This window comes from Bacillus rossius, chromosome 6 (assembly GCF_032445375.1).
Source record: "Bacillus rossius redtenbacheri isolate Brsri chromosome 6, Brsri_v3, whole genome shotgun sequence".
NCBI lineage: Eukaryota > Metazoa > Arthropoda > Insecta > Phasmatodea > Bacillidae > Bacillus > Bacillus rossius.
The window spans coordinates 19,034,992-19,060,595 of NC_086334.1; the positions used below are offsets into that span (position 1 = coordinate 19,034,992).

Sequence of the window (25,604 nt, forward strand, 5' to 3'; positions counted from 1 at the left end):
TAGAATTAAGTTTTCTAAAATTAGATATTTTTAGGTATAATAGAACTCTGTTCCAAATAAATTGTGTTTACAAACCATTTGAAATACTGCATTTCAAACTGTATGCTGTTGTTTGCACACTGAAAAGCCTAGTAGCGCTAGCATAAACTTTGCCACCATGGAATTCATATCTACAATACTTGCCTATATGTAGACATGCATGACTGATATCATATACACACACTGTATTTTTATTTGACTAACATCTCGCATGATGACAACACAAAACTGCTAACTACAAAATTGTATCATTGCAGTGTATTCAACAGAATGTTTGCACCATTGATTAACTGTTGTGACCCAACAAATAATTCAAAAACAAACTGTGCATGTCAAATAAAAGGAGAATGATTCATCTCTTCTTCCACGTGGCCTTCTTCCTCGCTTTCGGCTGTCCGGGCTTCTTACGCTCCCTCTTCCGGTAGTCTCTGGTCAGCAAGCCGGCTGCAACAACAGTAACCCACACTCGGTGAGTGTGCACCGAGAATTACAAGCACATCGCACAAAGGGTTAACCTGCACACAATTCTAGATGGAATCAGTAGACACACAATTTTATGGTTTTATTTTTGGGTGTTTAAATACGTTAACATTAAAACTTTTGAAAACAACACCTCAGAATAATTGTTAACTGGTTTATGTATGAATATGGTATACTAGCTTAAGTTGTATATTAAGTCACATTAGTATGAAATCCTCAATAAGTTACACAGGGGTGTAATTACATGTTATACACCTGAAAACCTAAACTGAAAATGTAAAAATGTTTTGATAATTTTGAGGACTTCCTAGAAAACAAACTCCAAAAAAAAAAAAAAAAGCTGTGTGGTGCTAACTACTGAAATATAATCACATACTGCCAGTAGCTATATACAGTTTGCAAACATGAAAACAATTTTCACACACCTAGTGTATTTGTAACTGTTTTCTCTTTATTGTCAGGTATATTTTAGCTCCAATGGCTATGTATGTCATGCAATGGCAGGAAATTTCTGTAACAAACTTCACCTCACATTCTGCTGAAGCAGAAATTATTGTTTTCTTTTCACATTAACAACTGGAGGAAATGTGAGCGTACAAAAAAATACCAGAAAACCTTCCAGCCGTTAATTGTTCAACAAAGCACAGATAATAAACATTAGGGCACTGTCTTATGTTTTTATTCACAACAATAGATATGGGAACTATGGATGTCACAATACCACATTTTTCAATTCTTGATTTCAATGCCTATATCATTCTCGAGAACAGAAATTGTGAATTCTGAATAAGTTGCATTACAACATTTGTTTAGTTTGTAAAAAATTATGAGATGAGTAAAATTTTTTTATGATGATTTCCAGTAATCTTCACCAAGGTTCAATATTACTACTATAAAGAATAAGTACTTGTATAAATACTGAACTAAACCATTTAAAAGTTAACAGCTTAGTTTCCATCCAAGAAATTGATTTTAAATGTTTTGTTTCTTGGTCATCTTATTCATCAATTCTTTGATTCCTTGAAATTTAGGGTATCGAGGTATCGACTTTGATATCACTGATGGTAACAGGAAAAAAGTGTTTCATGGACATCTCTTTTAGTAAGTCTAAAGCTGAATGTGTGTGTAAGATATATCGAAGACGCTGATCCTTTAAGAGATTTGCCAAATTGAAGGTCTGGTAACGTGAGAGATACATACAACCAATGGAGAACTATAATGCTTGCTGGGACATGTACTACAATATTGCATCTACTTGCATGTCTCCCAGGTAGTATGCGGTGCTTCTGCCATGCAGTGTGCAACTACATGACTTTTGACAATAAGCTACGCAAATTCAAAGATAATAAGTCTGAAGTATTTCGCCTGGAACTGTGCCATATTCCGTTTTTAGTGAATTAAAATTTTAACCCCGTAACTAATAACTTTTTTTTTGCAATGTAATTGATTACCAAGCAATTAAATAAATTAAAATGTAGATATTTGTGCAAATTGTTTTAAAGTTAAAACAACAAATAAATTCTTACAGAAGTAGTAGATATAATTCAGTTACATTTGATTGTATGTTATTTTCTTTAGTTTAATTTGAGGTAGCAGTGTTAAAATCTCTATGGACACTAGGATTCCAAGTTAGATATTAAATAAATGCATTTGATTTGGAAAGCTACATGTGTATTTATTAAACGTATCAAAAACCTGTACACCGTTTTTTCTCAAACATGAACATAAAAATTCTATTGGCCATACCTTCCTACAAACCAAATTTTATGAAAATCCAAACAACAGTTCGAAAGTTATCAGCGGACAAAGTCACATACAAACATATATACATACAAACGATCTAGTTGTTACAGAGACCTTGCTTTGTTTGGTCGACAATGCAGTCTTCTACTGTACTTTTGCATGTATCTAATATGAATATTTGAAAATATGGTCGTCTGAAAATAAAAGTTTTTTTTAATTTAAATATATTTAAAGGCTAAAATACAAAGTTTCTAGCTTTTATCATATTCTAGCCCAAGAGGAAAATTTGTTGGAAAAAGTAGTTTGCCAACACGCCACAAGGCAGTGAAAGCACCAGAACTGCGTGTGCGTCAATGTTACCTATCCTCATCTTCTCCACGGTGTCCTTGTCGACGTAGCTGCGAAGGCACATGGCTATGCCCCACCTCAGGGCTCCGGCCTGGCCTGACGGACCCCCACCGTCAACTGTGGCCTCCACGTCCACTTTGCCCACCATGCCCGTGAAGATGAGTGGGAACAACAGCTGAAACACAGAGCTCACACTGCTGGATTGTACCTCTTCGCACGAATACAGCATGCTTTCTAAAGGAATATAATTACAGGAACCGGACCCTGTCCGCTACACAGAAAACCTGGATTACAAAAGAATTTGCCTTACAATGTACGTAATGCAAGTTTTAGATGGGTAAAACTATAAAATGTATGTGTTTGATGTGTAAATTTTAGGTCTCTGTACACTGCATCTGGTTGGAGTAATTTCGTGAATGTGAAGGAAGTAAAGGATTGAAATTGTGTAACAGACGGTGCTGCTATCTATGGTGGATGGCGCAAACCAAATTTCACAAAGGCAAAGTGAAACTTTATAGTATTAACTGTTTAGTAAATTTTAACAAGATGGGCAGTATTTTAATATAACTTATGGTCGAATATCAGGTTCAAAGCCATGGTTTAGTATTTTTTCACATATTTTTTGCTTTTATCAGAGCAGTTTCATTATATATATATCAAGATTTCACTCTACGAATTGAATGATTCAATAAAGAACGTAGCTGCTCTGGCAGTGAATTCTAGTGGCAGGTGTAGAAATTAACTTGATTCACATTCAGAAATTTAGTCAAAAACAAAATTTGCATATATTATTATGTTAAGTATTAATTTAAAGAATTCTACGTTAAATTCTATATCCAATTTTTGTATAATATGTGTATTTGCAACATGAGAATGCATAAATTTGCTCTTTACTGAGGTTAGATGTTACACATAACTGCTGAGTACTAAAAGACTAGCTCACATGTTTTTTTCATAAATACAACTTATCCTGCAGCTTAATTTAATACTAATGTTTTAACCTAAGAACTGATGTAGTACTAACTGAACAAAACAATTTTGTGATTAAAACAATTTTGTGACTAAAATTATTATTTTTTTTAATTCTGCCCGGATTAACCGGATGTCCGGACCCTTAGCAGGACTCTACAGTACAATGAGAGTGATTTTTTTTATATTTAGGCTTATTGTCTCACTGACATCGATTGTCACTGGAGACTAAAACAAGCAACACATACCAGAGACATTGGGGAAGGTCTCGGCACTGGCTTATAGTAATGAACCATTCCAGCATTTATAGCATTTATCTGGAATGAACAGGATGGTCAGACCGGGATTCGAAAACAGGTGTTCTGGAAAAAGACTCCAGGATCTTACCACTGCGCCAATTCATATTGTGATCATTACGGAGGGTAGTTACCCCCAGCCGTTGCCACGTGGAGACAGCCACGGCGCAAAACCAAGAAAAGCTAGGGGAGTTCATTCTCAGTGGTCCGTTACCTTATGCACCATGGAGAAGGGAAATACACAACACCCGATAATACTGAATTCGGGAACATTAAGATACACACAAATTGATGATGTGGTGAAGTAAAAAACTCCAATTTCATTTCAAAATTTTAAGCCACTTTTATCCTTTAGCAACAACACAGCTGCGAGAGTTCTCACTTAGTAACATAATGTATGTAAATATGGTGTTAATTAACTTTTGTCATTCTTCATATCTCTGAAGGTTTTTACTGTAACCCATTAAATATATCAGTACAAAAAATATCATTATTTGTGAACAGATACCATTAAAAAAAACATTGCAAAGGTTGAAAGGTTGACCACAATAAACTTTGAGCAAAGGTGAACTAAAAGAAATACAGATGACAAAAACAGACACGATCCACACCATAATTCAAACATGCACATATATTTCTACACTTTAAATTGAATTCTATCACACAAAAATGTCACATGGAAAAATATGTATACTTTACAAGTAAATAACTTACCAACGGTGAAACTAATCTGTGTTTGATTTTAAGTATGTGTATAATTTTTCACTATATATATGTATCTCAATTTCTTAAAAAATTCTGCACATACTTTCATTTTTACCAAAAAAAATTTACTTAATTGGTGTAGATTTTATTAATGTCTAATTTTAGAGGTATTATTTTTACTAATAGGCACTATAATGGTTTTTTTTAACCATTCAACCTTTTTTTTCCTACAAAAATTAAGACAGTTTTAATTACATATTGTGTGTCACTTTCAAAGGCATATAATATTTACTTCAATAAATGTCATAGGATATTTATTTAACATTTAAAGAAACAATATAATATAATATTTTTCTTCTAAGAATCTCAAAAGAGTATACATCAAGGTAATTAGAGATGGATGAAGGGTAAAACGTGGGTTGGCAGCACTTTAATGCATTGGTGGGAGAAAAAAAAGCGTACTTCAAGAAAATCCTCATACCATAGTGCGACAAGAAACAAAAATGCCTTCTTGGACAATGACACTGGTGTCTGAGCAATTTCTTTGGCTAGCTGTCGCATTATAGTGGCAACGTCAACCATGTGTCAAAGTACCAAGAAAAATTACACACAGTAAAAGATTCTCAATGTATTACATTTCTCTTCTAAGTTCACTTTAATGATAAGTAATACTGTGCAGTATTTCTGTACGGATTTTGTTGGAAGGCTAAAAAAATAGTCAAATAAATATTACATTAATTATTTTTATTCAGTCAATGACTCTTAAATTCAATAAAACTTGCCATTGTGACAAAACTTCAAAAGCATAAACACATCAGAACACACATTTTAATATGGCAACCAACATGTTAATAATGTCTTGTAAAACTTATTTAATTTCTTTTATTCTTCTTGTAATGGCTGTAAAAATCTGAAATAAGTTCAGACATTGTGCAGGAAGGTCTAATTTGCCTGTGTGTATTTGTGTTCTCAGTACAATTGGTTTCAAGCTACAAAGCAATGGAGCCAAATTTTAATTTTCGAGCGACTTTTTGGGTGTCAATCTGTGTTAGAACTTCTTGTGGCATAACATTGACTGGTAGCCCTACCTATAACTCACTATTATTGAAAAGTCTTTAAAACTGCTAACCACAGAATAAGTATGTACCCAATTGAATTATATAATTTTAAAGGTGTTACAAGTTAATAAAAAAACCCAATTTAGAACTGTTAGACTACAATTATGGTAAAGTATAAATTCTGACAGCAAGCATGTTAACACAGTTAACTAATTAGTATCACAGCCTACCGCTATACCATCACATACTAACACCATCACTACAATGCCAAAAAAAGATGAGATATTCTGTAAACATGTTACAACTTCTACACGAAAACAAAAATACCTGACAAAAAATAGTTTCGCAGACAATAAAACACATTCTGCGTGGTCTCACAAAGTAAACTCTCAGTCAAAACATAATGACTCATGTTTCTGAATCACTGTAACAGAAACACACATCAAGGCGAGATAAAACCTACTAAATCAACAGCCTTATAAAAGGTGTACTTCAGACGACAACAATCATCACTGAGTGGTATGTAACGTTCACCACCAAAAAAAAAATGGTGGGGGAACAGAGGTAATATGCACCCCACTTCTTCACAATTGAAAAAATTCACAAACTACATCACCAGATAACAAGCCACCCACCTATTCAGGGCCATCAGGAGGAGGGGGGCAAAATTCCTGAGGCCCGGCCACTAGAAAAGTTTGGTTCAGTTTTGAGATTTTTTTTTTTTTACACGCATGAGTTTAATCTAATAGTATGACAGAATTACAATTCTATTGCTAATAGAGTTCATTATAAACCTTACAAGTTATGCTAAATGCACAGGTCACACGTACAGTTATGGCCGGTAACATTTTCAGCCCCCTGGCCCAAAATTTCTCTCTACGGCCCTGTACCAATTCAATTACATGAGCACCGGTACACATAAAATATATCATACGTTTTATTACACAATGCACAAAGTCAGTTCTCCTGCTAACAGGCAATTTTAATACTTTTGCACACCAACAATATCAATTACAAACACAGAAAAATCTATACATAAATTAATAACCTGTAATTAAATCTCTAGTACAACACTAAAAAAAACCATATCACAAACGGAATTTTAATGTAACACTGTTTCAATCATTGGTTCTTATCCAGATGTGATAAACTTATTTTTCAGTGTTTTACATAGACATACTTTCCAAATACCAAAAAAAAAATTACACCTTATATGAAGAGCTGATTGTGACAAACAATCCCAAGAAGCTTTTACTTGTATTACATGTTTTTATCTACTCTCAATGAAAAATATATAAAAAAAAGCACAGTTACGACTGTTTTGGATAGTTACATTTAAGCAAAATTTTAATTTCTAAACATTATGCCACCAAGACTTGAAATTATTTCTTTAAAAACTATACCAAAAACGTTTGTGAGTGTAATAGACATTAGGAGATCACATCTTAGAATGAAAGCTTAAGTTTGATCTTTATTCCTCAGTTTGGTCATGCCTAATTACATCAAAAATATAAACTATTTAACATAATAGATGAATGATACTGTCAACAAACTAGAGCTTCAAAAAACTAACCATTCATTAAAAACCAACCTAATAATTTTATGAAGCCATTAACATTGCCATTGAAATAATGGTTTACCAAAATAGTTATAGCTACTTGTTTCAATGAAAAGGCTGGTAACTTATAGTTAAATGTATGCATAATTATTTATTCTAAAAATGAATTTACTTTGCTTCATCACAATCTTAAGCTAAAAAGGAGGTTACACACATTGCTTTTACTGAATGAAATTCAAAGCTAAATTTGATTGGAAGGCTTAACTGTATAAACGTCACATAAATTAAAGTTAAAATATAAACTAATTTATTTAAAATTTAAAAAAAAAAATAGGAGCTAACAGCTACTAGTTTTTTTATTTAAAGAATCTAATATATCCTGCATTAGTATTTCATTTAACTTCATTAGTTTTTTAATCTCAACAATATCTCCCATTAGATGGTTTATAGTTCTAGAGTTTTCATCCAAATTGGCGTACAGAGCTTGAATGTTAGGGTCGTAAACGGAAGTGCGAAACCTCGTGCAGGCGGATGACGTGGTATTGGTGGAGCCGCGCGACGATATGGTGTGGCCATTGTGTTTCCTTCGTTTGGCCACATCGTAGGCATTCTGCAGGACGTCGAACGGCAGCCTCTTCTCTTGGGGGTTGAGGGGCTTCACGTGCAGCACCACCCGGTACGCAGACGGCGAGACGAGCGCCGTCGACTGCAGCAGGCCGAGGCAATACCGCGGCAGGTAGCCACAGAACAGCGCCAACTCCGTGTAGGCTATCAGGTTGGTCTGGCGGACCAGCTTCAACAGCCCCGCAGTTTTCTGGAGTCCCTGAATGTCGTGGACAGCTATGCCCACCAGCAGATTCATGAGGATCACCGTCACGAAAAGAAGGAACAGAATGAAGGTAACCTGTGCACTGATCTCCAGTAGGAAAGCCGGTTTCTTCCCACTGCCTTCGAGCACAAGATCCAAGTCGAGTTCACCGGTCATCATCACCAACACTTTAATGAGTCCGATGAAAGGGTTTGCAAAAGCTGACGACGTGGGGAAAATTACGCAGAAAGTTATGGTGAACCCAATCAGCAAACAGACGTAAGCAGTTAGCAACTTCAAAAATTCTTTTTGAACCCTTGTGTACATAGCAACATAAGAACCCAACATTGGCAACTGTCCTATCATCACCATTAGGTTTGTCCAGGCACACAAAACAGCCAAAGCTCCTATGTGATTCTGCCAACTGTATGTGCGTCCTGTATAAATGAAGGATATTACAAACACACAGATAATTACTAACCACTCTACAATGTTGTCCAGCTGTGACAAATAATGCCATACAGAAGAGTACCTATAACCCGCTATGCCATAAACCTTCCGTACTGTCTCGCACACCGTGATGAAAACTAGCACAAACCACTCGATCTCAACAATAAAGGGATGTTTCTGAATAAGTTTACTGACGACCGAATTGTTTTGACAAAGGTCATTTGATTCTTGTGTTGCATTAAGGTCACGTTTGGTTTCATTGAAACAATTGTGTGCGAGAGCCATCCAAACATAAAGGGTTAGAGCCACAACAAAAATGAAATTGAACAACAACCTACTGACATAGTATTTACGTATCTTCTGCCATTTCAAATGAAGAAAAGCCTCACAAAGCGGATGTTGTAGTACCTCCTTTTGTCCTTCATCTACCAAAGTCTTCAAAAAAGATATTTCACCTCTCCTGCTGTGTTGAAGAAGAACTCTAAAGTCCAATTTCAGCTCCACTTCTCTATTAGTAGCTTCTGGATCATGAAGAGAAATAGATGAATCCAGTTTCTGATAAAGCATGCTAATTGAACCTGGAGTTTTTCGAGTGATTATGCTCAAAGCTGTGGTCCCATTCTTGCTCCTAGCAGTGATGTCTGCTCCATGGTAAATGAGTGTCTCTACACATTGTGCTAACTCATTAAGAGCAGCAACATGAAGAGGTGTATACCCATACTTGTCTTGAGCATTAACATCTGCTCGCCAGGAAATCAGCACCTCTACAACTTCAAAAGCAAGCAACGTTCTACAGACTGCAGCATGTAATGGGCTCCGCTTATCAACATCTAGAGTGTTCACATCACAGCCTCCCACCTTGAGCAAAGTCTCCACACAATCAACAGACTGTGCTTTCGCTGCGAGATGGAGGGGAGTCTGTCCCCGGATATTCCTCACGTCAGCTTCCGCCCCATGCTCCAGCAACATGCACACACATTCGTGAAAGCCACCTTCTGCTGCCAGATGCAGTGCTGATGCACGCTTCTCCGCAGTCTTGACATTTGGATTGGCATGAGCAATTTCCAGAAGGATCTTCATGCAGCCGGCGTGGCCAAGATCAGCAGCAATGTGCAGCGGTGTGTACCCACCTGGTCCCAAAGCATTTATCCCTCCACCTTCAGTCACCAACAACTCAACACAGTCGATAGCATTGGCCTTAACTGCTGAGTGCAATGGGCTTCCATACAGATTACCTCCTAATCCCTTGCCAGGTATGTTGTCAACTTTTGCACCATTATCAAGTAACAACTTCAATACTCTATGAGAGTTCCCAAAGGCTGCACTGTGCAATGGGGAGTAACTTTTTGGAGCAAGATTGACTGAAGCACCATTTGAGATTAGAAACTGGCAAGTGTTGATACACCCAACAAAAGCACCCAAGTGGAGAGCACTGAAACCCTCTACAGGCTCAGTATAATTGACATCTGCACCACACCTAAGCAAGCCTTCCAAAAGATCTTCTCGCTTCAGAAATGCTGCCCATAACAGACACAAGTTCTTCTCTGTTACTGTACAGCCACGGAGAACTTCTTCAACATTGGCATCAGTTAACTCGCCTCGTTCTATCCTCGACAGCAACTCTTCATGGTCAGAGACAAATCTCATTTGGTCAATAATATTTTGACGAATGTAGTCTGCACAAATCTGCATTGTAACCTCTGGAACTGTGGAAATATCTTCCAGACTCTCAAAAAAAACAATGTCATCTACTGGCGGCGAGCGACCATGCTTAACACAGTGGTAATCGTGTATAGTGTCATCCTTTCTTGAAATCACAGAGTCACGGAAACCTTGGTCCATCCTCAGAGTCTTCCACCGAGTTCTGAGGGATGCTGAGGCTGTCTTGTACTTGGTCCTCACTGTTAGTGGGATCTTATCCACATTCATGCTAACAGCACGCTCGATCTTAGCTTTCTTTTGATCTGCCATGTTGATGTCAGTAATCTTAGGAGTTAAATCCATTATCGTTTGATAAACGTCAGTCCCTCAAAACTGGAACACTGGTACCTGAAAACATAATAAAACATATTACCTAAATTTGCAGTGACATTTTTTTTCTAAGTGTTTAACAACAACTGACAAAGTTATCTAGAAAGAAACGATGTTGCTACAGGTGGCTACAAAATTCTTGCACAGAAATACAGAGAAAAATATCCTCGCATAATGCCACTGTAACTTCAAAAGTCATCTTATAGTTCAAAAGCAAATTCAAGTGTTGGCATATCAAGCAGTAGAAAAAATAATTCCTACTAGTAAATAAAAAGGTAAGCAGAGATATTTAATGATAAAGTCAGCAAATAGTATTAGTGCTACTTGAGAATTACAGTTATAAAATTAATACATTATTAAAATAAACCAATTTTATGACCTAATATTTGTGCAACACTTTTTTACCAATAGAATCCAATGCCCTCTTACACTTGAAACAGTAGTTTTCTTTACATTATCATTAAATATGATCGATAAATGTTTGGTGTTGAATCAAATTCATTATGTAACTAAACACATAGAAACTAAAGGAAATATCTGGCATTGAAAAAATCCTCTAATACACAAACCCGTCCTCATGAAACGCATTCATTCATAAAAATAAGTATACATTCCTAGATAGCCACAACATACAATGATAAGGTATAAAAAATAATAAAATGCCACCGCCAGTTATGTCTGCATAAGGTGATCAGGTAACGAAATGGCGCGGAGAAAAAATATGTACACACTGTTCAAGATAACGTAACAGATGCTATAAGAAACATTCAGACTTTGACTGCTGCATTTTTCCATAAAATCAACAACATAGTTATTGACACACCAATAACTAGCGTGGTGCTAAACGAATCTTGTGTTCGTTTTGTTTGTTATACCACAATATCCAGCTGTCAAAAGTCTAAACTTTTATTGCAAAAACTGTCAAAAAAACTTCTTGCCATATCTTGAACAGTGTGTGATTAAGGCCTCCCGCCTACCCGGCCGCACATACATACGATGTGCAGAGCTTCAGGAATAACCACGGGATTTGAAAACTGCCCAATATATCCGAGTGGGATCTGATTACGAAAAGCATTTAAGCATAGGCTGAGCGGATGAGTTGTACTGTTTTTGGACTTCGTTACTAAAATGTATTTTTTGAATAGTGAAAAAAAGGCTAAAATGCGTGTCTTCAGAATATTTAGGCACGGAACACCTGGCACAGATTCTTGAAAGCACTCAAGGTATTTGCATTTCACCTGTATCTTCATTTCTCTTTACGGTTGCCGCTTAGATCTCGCAGCTGCCCTGTGCACGAGAAGACTGCGCGCCAGTTCGGATGCGGCACCGCCTCAACAGTATTTGCCAGTCGAACAGTTTGCTTACTTTTTCTTTTAACAAATAATTTTTTTGTAAAAACAATGTTTAACTGAAATGAGTAATTTTTAACAATTAATGTCACACGAATTCGCGGAAATTTACTTTATGGTTCTACATTTGTTTCGTAGTTACAATCGGTATGTATGTGCATGTATTTGTTGAAACTTGATTATAAACATATTTTAATATTTCTTTTTTTTTATCAATTTATTATACCATACAGTGGAAAAGGTTTTTATAAGTCTTTAACATTACTTTAAATGATATATCAAAGATAACCTTCAAAACTTTTTTTTTAATGGTGACGTTTCTTTAAAACTCGGCAGTATGCGCAAAGTACGCATATTCGAATGTTCGCATACTTCACTTCCGGTTCGTACAGCCCTTGTGATGTCACTTCCGGGGACAAGTACACACAAGTACACACAAGTATACACTTCAGGCGAATTCGACACGGCCAGAGCTAGTCTGGTGGCTCTCGACAGACCCTATTCCTCGGGCTAGACGCAAAGCAGAACATGTTGCTGAGGCACATTCCCCCGTCTCACATTCACGGTACTTAACTTCTTGTGCACGACGACATTAACGACACATCTGACTTATTACGATCGTAACACAATTGCACGAGTGACGTAAGACAGCATCAAACATTCCAAAGTTATCTTTACTGAAGCCTTGGGAGCACTATAATTCCAATGCAGACGTAATTAAGTTGCTAGCTTTTCCTGCTTGCAATCAGTTACACGAGCTGAAATCGCATCACGGGTGGAATAAAAAAAAAATTGAAAACATCAAACGCTAAGGTAAGTAGTTATTAGAGGGGCCCGAAATATTCCACATTAATTAAACCGTTTTAATGCCACAAACAGTTTTTAACGTTCAATATTGAGCGCTTTCCTTCGTTAAAGCATAGATTACACATTATTATATTTTAAAAATACCATAATTGAGAATGTATTATCAGTATTATTTAACTTTCAGTGATTTCCAAACTTAAATTTTCTAACCAACGCCAATAATTTCGCAGTGTAAACTATATATGTAAGTAGCAACTCATACCAGCTTCAGGCATTTTATACAATCTTTATGCTATGCTTTATCGAAGCCAAGTTTGAAAATCGAGCGACAGACAGAAAATTTTTGTGGCTAAAAAAAAAAAAACTGTTTTAACCAACATGGCGTCTTTTGGTTTGTACCTCTCTCCCGAGGTCACGGCACGGGCCTAGGGAACACAGTGGACGTATTTCGACGGTGCGATGACGTCGAGGTGATAGAGGCGAGATGAGACCGGAGTGTTGACGGGACCCGAGGGGCTCTAGTCTGTAGTATTGGCTTTGAATATATATACTGTATAGAAGTCGCCAGCCCAGGTTAACATTTCTAATACGGTTTGAGGTGGTTGGTTAATTCACCACCGCAATCGCCACCATCTCTAGGGCATCGACTTGTGGTGGTCCCTAGCGGACAAGTGTCCAACTCTTCACACACCCCTTCCCCCTCCTGCTGAACGACCACGAGCTGAAGTGAATGATGGGTGGGGGGAGCGGGGAATTACAGCGGGCGACAGTGCTGCGCTCTAACGTGTAAATAACAACTAAGACGATACAGGGCGTTACGGCAGCGCCCTGCAGCAGGTGAAGTTCCCAAGCTGCTCATCATAAGCTTCTGAAAAACGTAGAGTAAATCCTATCCACTCGCGACTTCTATACAGTATATATATTCAAAGGTATTGGCCAGGGAGTCCGCGCGGCCCGAGAGAGCTGCGCGTGGCTTCCAACCGACACAAAGTCATATCTGGACTGGGTGCTCGTATACTGTGTACTGCCGTTATTTTGGCCTGCATGCATAGAATAAGCAGAAAACTTTAAAAAAAAAAAAAAAAAAAAAAAAAAAAAAAAAAAAAAAATTCTTCACAAAACGTAGTTTAGACTTTTATGTTTATCAACCCAGTTTCGCAGACACCATTTTGCAAGCGTAAGCGAGTCCCCCTCGAGGGGCTCCTTAATTTCAAGGGAGCCATGCCCCCCCCCCCCCCAGTAGTAGTAGTTAAGTAGCTTCACTTGCAAAATGATTGTGAAACGGGTTCGACGTAAAAAAAACTACGTATCATGGAAAACTTTCTGTTTATTTTAAGTTTTCTGCTTATTACATGCATGCAGGACAAAGATATGGGAAGTATACAACACATAAATATAGTTTAAAAAACTAAAGAAACATGCTTTTAAAGATTATCAAACTAAAAAGTAAAAAATAATTTTAAAATTAAATTTATGACAATAGTATATAAGCAATACTAGTATTAATGAGGAAAAAGCTTGAGGCGCTTTGTGCCATATTTTTTGAATATTAAGCGCCCCATGCTTTTTTCTCATTTATACTAGTATTGCTTATATACTATTGTCATAAATTTAATTTTAAAATTATTTTTTTTACTGTTTAGTTTGATAATCTTTAAAAGCATGTTTCTTTAGTTTTTTAAACTATATTTATTTTTAACTTTTTAGTTTGATATTCTTTAAAAGCATGTTTTTTAGTTTTTTAAACTATATTTATTTTTAACTTTTTAGTTTGATATTCTTTAAAAGCATGTTTTTTTAGTTTTTTAAACTATATTTATGTATAATTATCATAGGGAAATGAGTTACCGACACTACCTATTACCATCTGAGATAACTATTTGGAGTTGCAACGTCACAAAGAAATGGTAAAGTCTCTACGAATCATTTGCAGTTAGATGTATGGATATAATATTAGAATTTACCGGGGAAAAAAAAAAAAAAAAAAAAAACATTTTTTTTTTCGGCGTGGCCGGGAGTAGAACCCACGATCGCTGAATCCGAAAGCTGACGTCACAGAAGTCGCGCGCCTTAGACCGCTCGGCTAACGAACGTAATGAAATGGGTGGGACATATTACAGTGATGAGTCACTCACTCTTAGTCGAAAGAGTTACAGACGGACAGACAGAGTTACAGACGGACAGACAAACATACAGGCGAAGCTAATATAAAGCATGTAAAAAGCACCGCATTAATAGATGACGTGTCGGTTAACCCCGAGCGCCAAACTCCCCCCCCCCCTCCCCCCGGGGAAATCATGAGAATCTTACAGACTTGCGCCCCTGGCTACGTAGGACCGTGCATTTTTCGCGAAAATTATTTCCCGATCGGCCGTGTGTTGTGTCTCGTGGTTGGCAGCCCAGTGGCGGCTCTAGACTTTGCGGGACCCTAATACTTGGGAGAGGGGCCTTACCGGGCGACACACTGAGTATGGGATAGAAAAGGAGGGGGGGGGGGGGGGAGGAAGGTTCGGGGGTAAGGGGGGGGGGTTTCCTCTGGAAAATTAAAAAATATAATTTCTTTGAAACATTTTAACCCAACCTAGAACTTTCAATCTTGAAGATAGTTTTCTCGATTAATCTAAAGTAATATTTGTATTATTTCCCTATAAATTATACTTGGACTAGTTTTATAAATGTTAACGATCAAATTCCGAATGAATCGCGTCATATGAAGAAACAAAATATTTAAAGTTTTTTTTTTTTTTTTTTAAGAATCCGAAATGTATAGACCAACTCTTTAAAATGCATCCCAGGAAGAACTAAAGTCTTTCTTTTTCCATTAATGTACACAGTTACACATTAAAATGGAAAAATAAGTAAAATAACCAAAAAATGAACAGTGAACGGCTCAGACAAGTAGCGCAATGGCTTCTCTTGCAGACGGCCGCGAATTGCAGTGCCCTGGTAATGGATATACCTGATCGCATCCGAGGGGGGTTGGGGGGGGGGGGGGGGCGAAGGCCAGAAACAACACACGTGCCGCAAGCGACTTTGTCGCTCTCTGCGCGGCCGCCATTTCGACACGAACGCCGACATTCTGGGAGATTACGTGCCAACCAGTTTCTCTCTCTCTCTCTCTCTCTCTCTCTCTCTCTTCCTAGTCCGGGCGCGAGAGACGGAGGTCGATTGGAAGAAGGCACGGCGTCTCAGTACGCAGAATTAATTCACGAAAAAGCTGGGGGGGGGGGGTGTTGAACCTTTTCCCCTGCTGTTTACTTTTAAATTATTTCCTTCTGTCGGTGAATCTCATTGATTTTTTAAATTTCTTAGAATTTCGGAAAAGGGGGGAGGGGAGGCAATTCCCACTTCCCCCACCAATAGCGTAAGCCCAGGTCCTATACACGTCCGTAGTCGCTCCTTCAGCGCCAGTCATATTTTCCATCTTTTTGCTATCATGTATTTGTTAAAAAAAAAAAAATACCAATGCCGTTAGTTGTATACGTCAGTTGTGGAACACAAAAATAAACCTTGAAAACCATTTAATATGAAAGTGTTCCTAGTTATATGGCATATGACGGGCATAAAAATGTTATAGAATTGCTAAATAATTCTACAAGATTTTAGGTACTATTTTTAGTTTTGGGTAAAGGCAATACATTATCTGTGTAAATTTTAATTTCATGTAGCCCATTACTACCCAGGCTTGCGGGATCGAAGCCTTGGACAGACGAAAGGATTCTATACTCTTGGGCATGGTACGGAATACTTAAAATGTAGTCTTCAGATATACAAGAAACCTCGCTGCAAAAAGAATGCCATAAAGTTATCTTCATGTTCCTTCTACTTTCTTTTAAAAACATTTTTAATAAATCACCAAAACAATTCTACCGAAATTTTTTTCATCCCCTTCTCAATTCCTTTTTTTTTCTTCAGAAACTAATCTTGTAATTAAAACGTAATTAAATAAAGTTATTATGAAATTAAATTTGTAGTTATGTATTCAAACATGCCGAGCGTGAAAGTTTGCACGGCGCCGACCGAGTGTTTCAAGTCGCATTTGAGCGCCTACCCGGGCACACACGTGCAGAGTTTCAGAAATAAAATTAAAAAGAAAACGCGATTTAAAAAAAATTGCTAAAGGTATTGGAGCGGGGTGTGTTTACGAAAATCATTTGACAACACGCTGAGAGCGGACGAGCCATTACGTTTCCGTAAACAGTTTTGAACTGTATTTTTAGAAGAGTGACAGTTGCTAAAACGCGAGTTTTCAAAATAATTTTCTAGGCATGGAAACACCAGGTACAGATTATTGAGAGCTCTCAAAGGGACTTGCATCACACCTTTACGTTCATTCCCCCCCGCTTTATAATGCTAAGGTCACCGCTAAAACGTCAGAGCTGCCCTCGCGCACCACGACGAGAAGACTGCGCGCGCAACGATGCACCTGCGAGAGTCGCACTTGTCACTAAAGGTTTTTTAAATTTTCCTTTAATTAAAATCATGTTTTTTTTTAAACTAACATATCAGAAATGTATATGTGTGCGTGTGTGTATATATGTAAACTTAGATTAGGCAAAAGAGCACTGGGTGCTTGAGTGTCTTGTTGTAAATACCAAAACTGTAAAGAGAAAAATTTGTGATTAATAAAAAACCTATTGAATCTGAAATCCCGCCTCCAGTAGGCGGAGGAGCCAGACCCAAACACTCTCTCACTCGCAGAGGCAAGTGCCCTCCCTCCCCCCCCCCTTTCCCTCCCCCGAAAAACCAGTTGTCTGCTACATTAATATTGCCGACAAAAATGATTGTTTCTGAAACCAATAACATATTTTAACATTATTAATGCATTTCTTGTAGGATCATAAAATCTGGTGGTTGGATGTTATGTGTAGTGTTGAGTAGATTAAATACAAATTTAGTAATTTTAAGACATTGTTTCTATGGCTATTCTGAAATCCTAGAGGTGAACCTCTGGATCCGCCACTGGTCAGTGCAGAGGCTGTCCCCCAGCCAGGGGTGTGTCTGTGTCCGTGAGGCGGTGCTTCTGGCACGCTGTCTCCTCGTCGCTACTCTGACATCTCAGCGGTGGCCATTATATACTACACAGCGGGGAAACCTAGAAAAACTGCAATGCAGATTTCTCGAGTGCTTTGCAAGAATCTCTACGGGTATTTTAAATTTAAAACACGCGTTTCAGACCTTATAACTCTCTCTCTAAAAAAAAAAAAAAAAAAAAAAAAAACGATCTACGGAAACATAATATGGGTGATGATAACCACAAAGACTTGCGCGCCTTTTTTACACCCGTGATATTACACCAAGTGAATATCTGTTGAAAATACCCATTAGTGGCAGAACAGCAAATGCAAGGGTGGTATCAAGTCAATTTTTTTAATATAAATAACACTTAAACAAAAGTAATGTCGAAAAAAATGAAAGAAAAAAAAATGAACATGGCGCGTGAGAAAACTAAAAAAAAAAAAAAAAAAAAAAGTCTCCCCCCGCACAACCGTAAACAGTGTAGTCTCTCGTGTCAGGACGGAGCAAGGCGACGCAGTGGTAACACACTGGACTCACACGCCGGTCGACGCGGGTTCGAGTCCCTTTAAGACAACCTGATTTATTATTAGAAGTATTAGTATTTTTAGAATAGTTTATGCATTTTTTAGTTACATTGTTATTAGAATTATAGTATCAGGTAAATTTTAAAAAAAATATTTTCCTTTGGTATGAATTTAAGCTTAATAATGACAGTAATTGTTTTTAATATCTCATAGGCTACGTTAAATCACTGAGTAACGTGGTTAAGTGGAAGACCAGGGGGCACGCCTTAAAGGCTCCGCCCACCCGGGCACACACACGTTGTGCAGAGCTTCAGGAAAAACGCGATTTCAAAACTACTCAAGTTATCCGAGTGGGGTCTGCTTACGAGAAACATTTAAGAATTCGCTGAGGGCCGCAAAGAACTTTCGATTTCTGACTAAGTTATAACTGTATTTTTAGAAGAGTTAAAATGGCTAAAAAGCGTGTTTCAGAGTAATTTTTGGGCGTAAAACAACCGGTACAGATTCTTGAAAGCGCTTAAAGGCCTTGCATTATACCTTTATCTTCATTTCTACGCCATATAATGTCACGGTCAACGCTCAAGTTTCACAGTTATCCTGTGACGATAAGACTGTGCCAGTTCAGAGTCTTGCGCTTAGAGGCGATACCGCACTAGAAGAATCAAGGAGCGTCGCGCTTATCCCGCCTCACTGACACACATACACCCCTGACGAGGCGGGCCCCTTATCTTACTCACACAAAATTAGCCGATGAAGTAGGATAAAATAAATTTCTGCTTTCCGCGGTTATCTGGAATCACGGCTAATGCTGACATGATTCACTGCAGTAGGCTTCGGACGATTACTTTTCCCGACGCACCATGGCTATGTTGCTGTGAGTTACCGTCTCTTGTCACCTCGTCTCAATAAAATAAATAATAATTAAGAAAACTGTGGCTCACTTTCAGATTCCAGAAGTTTCTTGACTTGTGTGTTTAAGCCGCGTCAAAAGTGACTGAGTTCACCAACGTTTCGGTAGAAATTGCAGTCGTCATCATCACCTTGGCAGAGAGATGAGTGTTTCCTGATTGGCTGGGCGGTTTGGCAAACGAAGTCACTGATCAGACCACCCAACTTACGAGAAACGGCCAAGACACTCAGTGCAGGAGACTACTACTGTGAAGATGGCAACTGCGACGTCGACCGAAACACTGGTGAATTCTCACAAAACCTCGTTAAAAAAAATCTATGACGTCAGCGCGACAAAAATGGCGGACTTAACATAATTCACGATTAGAAATACTATTCCAATCGCGTCACAGACGCGTCGTTTGTTTTCAAAAGATGGTTAAACTGCTTGTAATTATATCGTTAATCTTGTATTTTTAAGGTTATGTTTACTAAATTCAACTGTGAAAACTCTGAAATGTGTTTACGCACAGTGATTGAAAGTTTAAAAAAAAAAAAAATTGGTTGTCTGTAAAGTCGGTTTACGGACGATAGTTTAACGTGACGTCATAACAAAACATTGATGAAATGATTACATACCTTATGAATAAAATTGAATCATTTTATTTTAATAATAAAAGAATAAATACTTGATAATATACTAGTAATCAGATTTTTAAAATGGAAGAATAATTAACCTTTATTGCCGAAATTGTTGTTGTAATAAGCACTTCACTTTATAAATAGTCTAGTGGAAGAGAGATAGATGCGGCGCAAGCGTACAATGAGCGTAACGGGACACTTTTTCGTGCGTGCAGCCGGCGTTCATCGATTTATTAGACGTCACGTCAAAAAAAATGAATATAAAAATTACCCTCTCAAACATATCTATTAAAAATAAAACCAGCAAGCACCGATGGCTGCCGTATGTTTGGTGAGCGTGAGAGCATGCAATGGTTTGTTTTTGTTCGTCGCGCGGGTAAAGACCGCGGGTTCACGGTATAGCAACAGTCTGCCGCCGGCAGGTAACGTGTGGTCGGGCGGCGATCCGCCCGGCTGGGTCACGTGACCGCCGCAATGTCGCCAACCGCCACGCCCCGGAAACCGGAACCTTCTGGACGAGCGCTCCCGCACACCCGCCCGGCCAGCTAGCACTGGACAGGGCCTACGATGCGCTCATTGCACACTAAGGATTCCTCCTCTACCAACAACACAATGTCATTATCATTATCATTCAGAGCTGAATTATAAATACTTTTTAATAGGGAATTGTGTTTCTTAACTGACGTTTTTTGAAGTGAAACTTCTTTATTGAGGGGGGCAACAATTTCAATTGCAACTGTGACGTCATAATCCAAGATGGCGGTCATGGTATCCTTATTCCTAGAAATGGCTTATCGGAGGCTTTAGACATGGATGCTTAAGCCGTTTTTTTAGGACATCGTGTTCTTTCTAAGGCAAAAAAGTATTTTGAGGTTTTTCGAAATCCTAATTTTTGAATTGTGGAATTTTTTGAGAATTTCTGGAGGAATTTTTTTTTTTAAAGTAAATTTTTGGCGATTTTTGGCTAAATTTTGGCTAATTTTGAAGGTCAAAAGTCAAGGTCATCCAAGATGGCCGCTGTGACGTCAGAGCTCGGTCAGCACCCGGCACCAGCGCCATGTGCCAGGAGGAACCAAACTATACTACTATATATTATATAATACATTGCGCCGTAGTAAGAAAACCGTTTATTCAGTTGTGGTTTGCGTTAGTCTAATCGCGTCGCGAGGACATACAGTACTGATAGGATTTTCAAACAAAAATGGAAAGAGTTAATTTTTTTAAGCACACGCTTTTAAAAGGTATCGATTAATTTTGCTTGTAGCATTTTTGCAAATTTTAGAATTCGTTGTTGGCTATTTTTATCTGGTGAATTTCGGAGCGCAATAAAATAGCAGGTGTAAGGGAACCTAGCCTAATACGGTGTTTCATTGTAAGCAGTAGCGGATCCAGAAGGGGGGGGGGGCTAAGGGGCTCATGCCCCCTCCTAAAGCATCTGGGTCCACTGTTGTTTTAGTGTTTGCCTTGATAAAGCCTAGCCTCAGCTGGGTCAAGCCCCTCCCAAACCAAAATCCTGGATCCGCCACTGATTGTGAGGCAGTGTGTGCGAGTGAGTGCGAGTGTGTGTTGGTCGCCGATAGAGGCGTGTCGGGCAGGCAGTGACGGGAGCTCACCTGGTGGACACCTGGGGCGCTAGTACAACTGTTAGTTGCTTCAAGCGTAGAGCGGGCTGCATGTCCTATAGCACTGCACTCGGGCTGGGAGTCCCCGGTTCGCAGCCAGAGAGAGTAGAGGCAACCCGCGACCGGGTCCGTGCAAGTGCAGATACGTGCGAAGACAATGAACAGAGCGTTTAATGAACAGAACGAGTATGCAGTATTAGCTGAGTAGGTACACCTTACGACCATGCCAAATACCTACTCGATAAGTGCGTGGACACAGAATCCAGCCCGATACAATCCCGCCCTTCCTCGTCCCCTTTCTCCCAGGATTTACTCTGGTGGTGTCAGGATCCTGATCGAACCTTTACCGACTGGCGTCTATATTAAGTGGATTTAAACACACTTCCCAACTTTCTCTTTCCAGTTGAAACGTGCTTAAACTGTATTTTATATTCCAGGTATCATACACCAGAGATATTTAGTAGCCTGCTTTAGTTAGGCAATTGTTTTGATGGTAAACACAGTGAACTACCAAGAATATATAGGCATGTTTTCTATCAAGGTAGGTAGGTAGTTAGCTGCAAGAGAGAATCCTAAAATCTAATGTTATAAAATTTCATAAAATAAAGTACTATAGATATAGTTAGTGTAGCATAAATAAAACAATTGATATAATTCAAAGACTGATATTATAAACTAATGATTTGTTTGACTTAGCTATATTATTTATTAAAAATTAACATTCGTTAACATTATTAACCCAAATAAATGGCATTTAATGCTCAAATATACATATTGCTGAACATAACCGATTATTAAAAAAAGTTATAGCGATGAAAAATTATATATTTTGAGTAATAAATATCGTAGGGATAACTAAATGTTAATTATACCCTAAGTAATTCGTACTGTTAAAACAATGACTATGAGATCAAATTTAATAATTTAATTTAAACAAGCGTTGCATATAATTAATATAACCATGCCCCAAAAAAAAACCTACAAGCAAATTAGTATTTGATTTCGCCAATATTTACTTTCAAAAACATAACAGATTAAAACTATTTGGCCTTCACAACTCCTTTTTCTTTGCGTATGTTCATAGCACCACCAAAAAAAAAAAACACAAATAGAACTCGGAAAGACATATATTTGTGTGTGATCTGCGTCCTCGGGGTCATTTTGACGGCACTGTTTTCTGTACAAACCATTAGGAGGAAGTTGAGTAAACAATCAGAAGAGTTCGACTGTTTAACATCCGAGATGGGAGAATACGGATGCAAAGATTGAAGAAAAACAAAGGTTGGTTGACTACAGAGAGGTGGAAAACCCCCGACGTAAGTATAGTCCACGAGCACCTCCGTCGGTCTAGGCTTAGCTGGACACTTCTGAAACCAACCGCTGGAAAACAAAGTCAAACTAATGCAGTAATGCATAGTAGTGTACGTAAGTTCTATTTTGTAAGTCAGGGTTTATGTTCTTATTAATTAATATATGAAACCAGTGTATTCTAGTAAAAAATTAGACCAGCATATATGGTCATTTATGAAACACTGGTAATTTATTAATTAAATAATAAGACCTCTTAGGATAAGTTTATTAGATGTGAGCTATTATATTGATTTATATTTTTAACCAAACTGTTCACTGTTACATTTTTAACTAGTAACACACAAACAATCATCAACCAGTATGTACTCCTGACCAAATACTACCATAAAAAATATCCGATATGGTTTTCAAACTAAATAAGTAAACTAATTAAACCTAAATAACATTTTCATTAAATGTATAAGAAACTTGTTAAACACAAAATAAAATCAGACAAAAAATAGTGGCACGCTGATAGGGTTACTCTTGAGTATATTTACTATAACAGATTCTGGAAACATATAAACTTTATGAAAAATGTTCATCGGGAAAATTTAAACCTACTACTGAATCATTCAAGATTCTAATACTACAAAAATATTTTTTTTGTAAACACTTTGTTCACAAAATTCATCAAACAAAAAGACACAACTATTTCAGTCTATCAATATATCGGTTCCAACAGTTACTCTAAGTATAGTATTGTGGGCCATTAAAAATCTGATAGTATACTAATTTTATAATCAAAGGATGGATTAACATGTTCACGCCAATATTAACACATTTGAAACAATAGTCTTCAAAATACCACTTTTCCCTCTGCATGGAAAATTGCAATATACCTATCTTTAAAAAAAAAAAAACATAAATTACAGACCTAATTCTTTGTTGTGTAGTTTTTAAAAAGTTTTAGGAAAAAATACATTAAGGCAAATTAAGTTTCATCTGAAAAATATTATTTCTGAAAAAAACAACATGGGTTTCATTCTGGAATATCCACTAACAAATTTTTCTAGTTATGTTAACGATAATGTAACATCCAGACAACAAACTAATGCTATATATATTTTATATGAATAAAGCATTTTATACATGCCAAAAAAAATAATTCTTAAAAAATTATGCAGTTTAGGTTTTGACCAGCAGCACTTAGCCTGGTCTCTCATTATCTCACAAATCGATATTTTTTCAGATAGAGTCGCTAATGGATTAGGTACCATCAAGATTTTCTGTTAACATCGGGTATTCCGCAAGGCGGTACTCTATGTCCACCTCTCCTTAATATTTATTTTTATAAATGATATTACAAGTGCAATTACAAATTTCAAATATAGGTATTACTGTACGCTGATGACACTAAAATGTACAAAACCATAAGCAGTAAAGATGACTGTGTAGCCCTTCAACATATTTCAGCTGTTCAGGCCTGGTGCTATAACATAGTTAGTCAACTATGAAAATACTATTTTGTATTATCTTCACCAGAAAAAAATATTTAATTACCATTAACTATCATATCGCAAGTAAAGGCATTAAGCGTGTGTACAACATAAAAGTCTAGGAGTCATATTAGAAACAAAACTTTTATTTTCATCAGCATTTGGATTTCTTAGAAGTACATAAAGAACTTTATGACTTAACAAATTCATTACTTTTTTATGCAACAACATCTGACTCTCTGCTGTAGGTACTTATTCTTCACCTTAATCTCTGTATTCTGCTCTGTAATCTGGAATTCAATTACAACTACTGACTCCAATAGACTAGAAAATATACAGGAAAGAAATTGCATTGATATATGAAAAATTTCAGACTCACATCCTTTTTGACTATGCTACATTTTTATCTGATTTTAAAATAAATTCTCTATCGATTAGGTATTCTCCCAACAATGTACTATTTCTGATTGTTTTCTATAATATTTTGACTGCTCAGAAATAATATCTCTGACTGACTTAATTATTCCAAATTATAATACTATAATAAATGTAACTTTAAATATTATTAGTAAACATAATAACTTAGTAAATAGGTGTGTGGAAATTATAATACTTAGGTACTGTTAAAATCTAGATCCTTTCACTGGAAATAAAATATAAACAAAGATATTTCAAAACTATTATAATAAATTATTTTAGTATGTGTCGTTGAAAAAATATAAAATATAATTTTATTCATAATATTGGGAAAGCTGTAAAAAAAACTAAAACAATTGGTGTTATGAACTTTGTTCATACATATGTGTTCATCAGTTTGTTCGGTATTCAAATGCATTGTCATCATATGTATAATTTTTAATTGCATGTTTGTTTTAACAGCGTGCTTTTTGTGTAATAGTGTTTTGTATATTATTGCATATGTTTGCATTATGTATGTCATTTTGTTAATGGCCCTCAACTTTTGGATAACACCTAAAGCCAAATAAATATAAATAAAAATATAAAATGATTTTTGAAGTTATACTTCTTTAGCCGCGTTATGAAAAAAATGATAAGTGAAATTTTAAGATGCGCACGCATCACTGTAACACAAAATTAACATGTTGAAGCTGCCCGCTAAACCGCTCAATAAGTCTCGAAAAAAAGCTACCAACAAAATAGAAATAGAACCTCTATTAGTCGCGCATGTTGGCACGCTCGTCGCATTTGATAACTGTTTTCATATTTATAATATTTATCCACATGTTTCTAGTTTCTACATTCACAACACGTGTTTTAGTTTCATAAAAGTGCGAATTATATATGTGCTAATAAATTATATTCAGTAGTGATTTAACTGGAATATTTTGATTAATATTATTTACTGTTCGTAAATATTAGTAAAAACAATTGTGCTTATATACTTTTTCCAGTGCTCTAATATAATTGAGGTTAACTATCCGTATGTATTATTTATTGATATAAATTAAAATATTATTA

The 25,604-nt window shown here is 36.8% G+C and overlaps 2 protein-coding genes across 6 annotated transcripts in view; both read right to left on the reverse strand.

The window, feature by feature from the left end:
- Positions 1-214: 214 nt before the first annotated feature.
- Positions 215-25,604, reverse strand: part of LOC134532768 (small ribosomal subunit protein uS9m) — a 104,756-nt gene continuing 79,366 nt past the window's right edge. The window contains exons 10-11 of the mRNA XM_063369603.1: positions 2,623-2,785; positions 215-483 (exon numbers count right to left, since the gene is read on the reverse strand). Of these exons, the coding sequence (XP_063225673.1) occupies positions 392-483; positions 2,623-2,785 (255 nt within the window). The 3' untranslated portion in view covers positions 215-391. The remainder of the gene's footprint in view (positions 484-2,622; positions 2,786-25,604) is intronic.
- LOC134532766 (transient receptor potential channel pyrexia) overlaps positions 6,351-25,604 on the reverse strand; it is an 88,902-nt gene continuing 69,648 nt past the window's right edge. For all 5 annotated transcript variants that reach the window (XM_063369601.1, XM_063369596.1, XM_063369597.1 and 2 more), the window contains exon 2: positions 6,351-10,503. In XM_063369601.1, the coding sequence (XP_063225671.1) occupies positions 7,534-10,458 (2,925 nt within the window). In that variant the 5' untranslated portion in view covers positions 10,459-10,503 and the 3' untranslated portion in view covers positions 6,351-7,533. The remainder of the gene's footprint in view (positions 10,504-25,604) is intronic.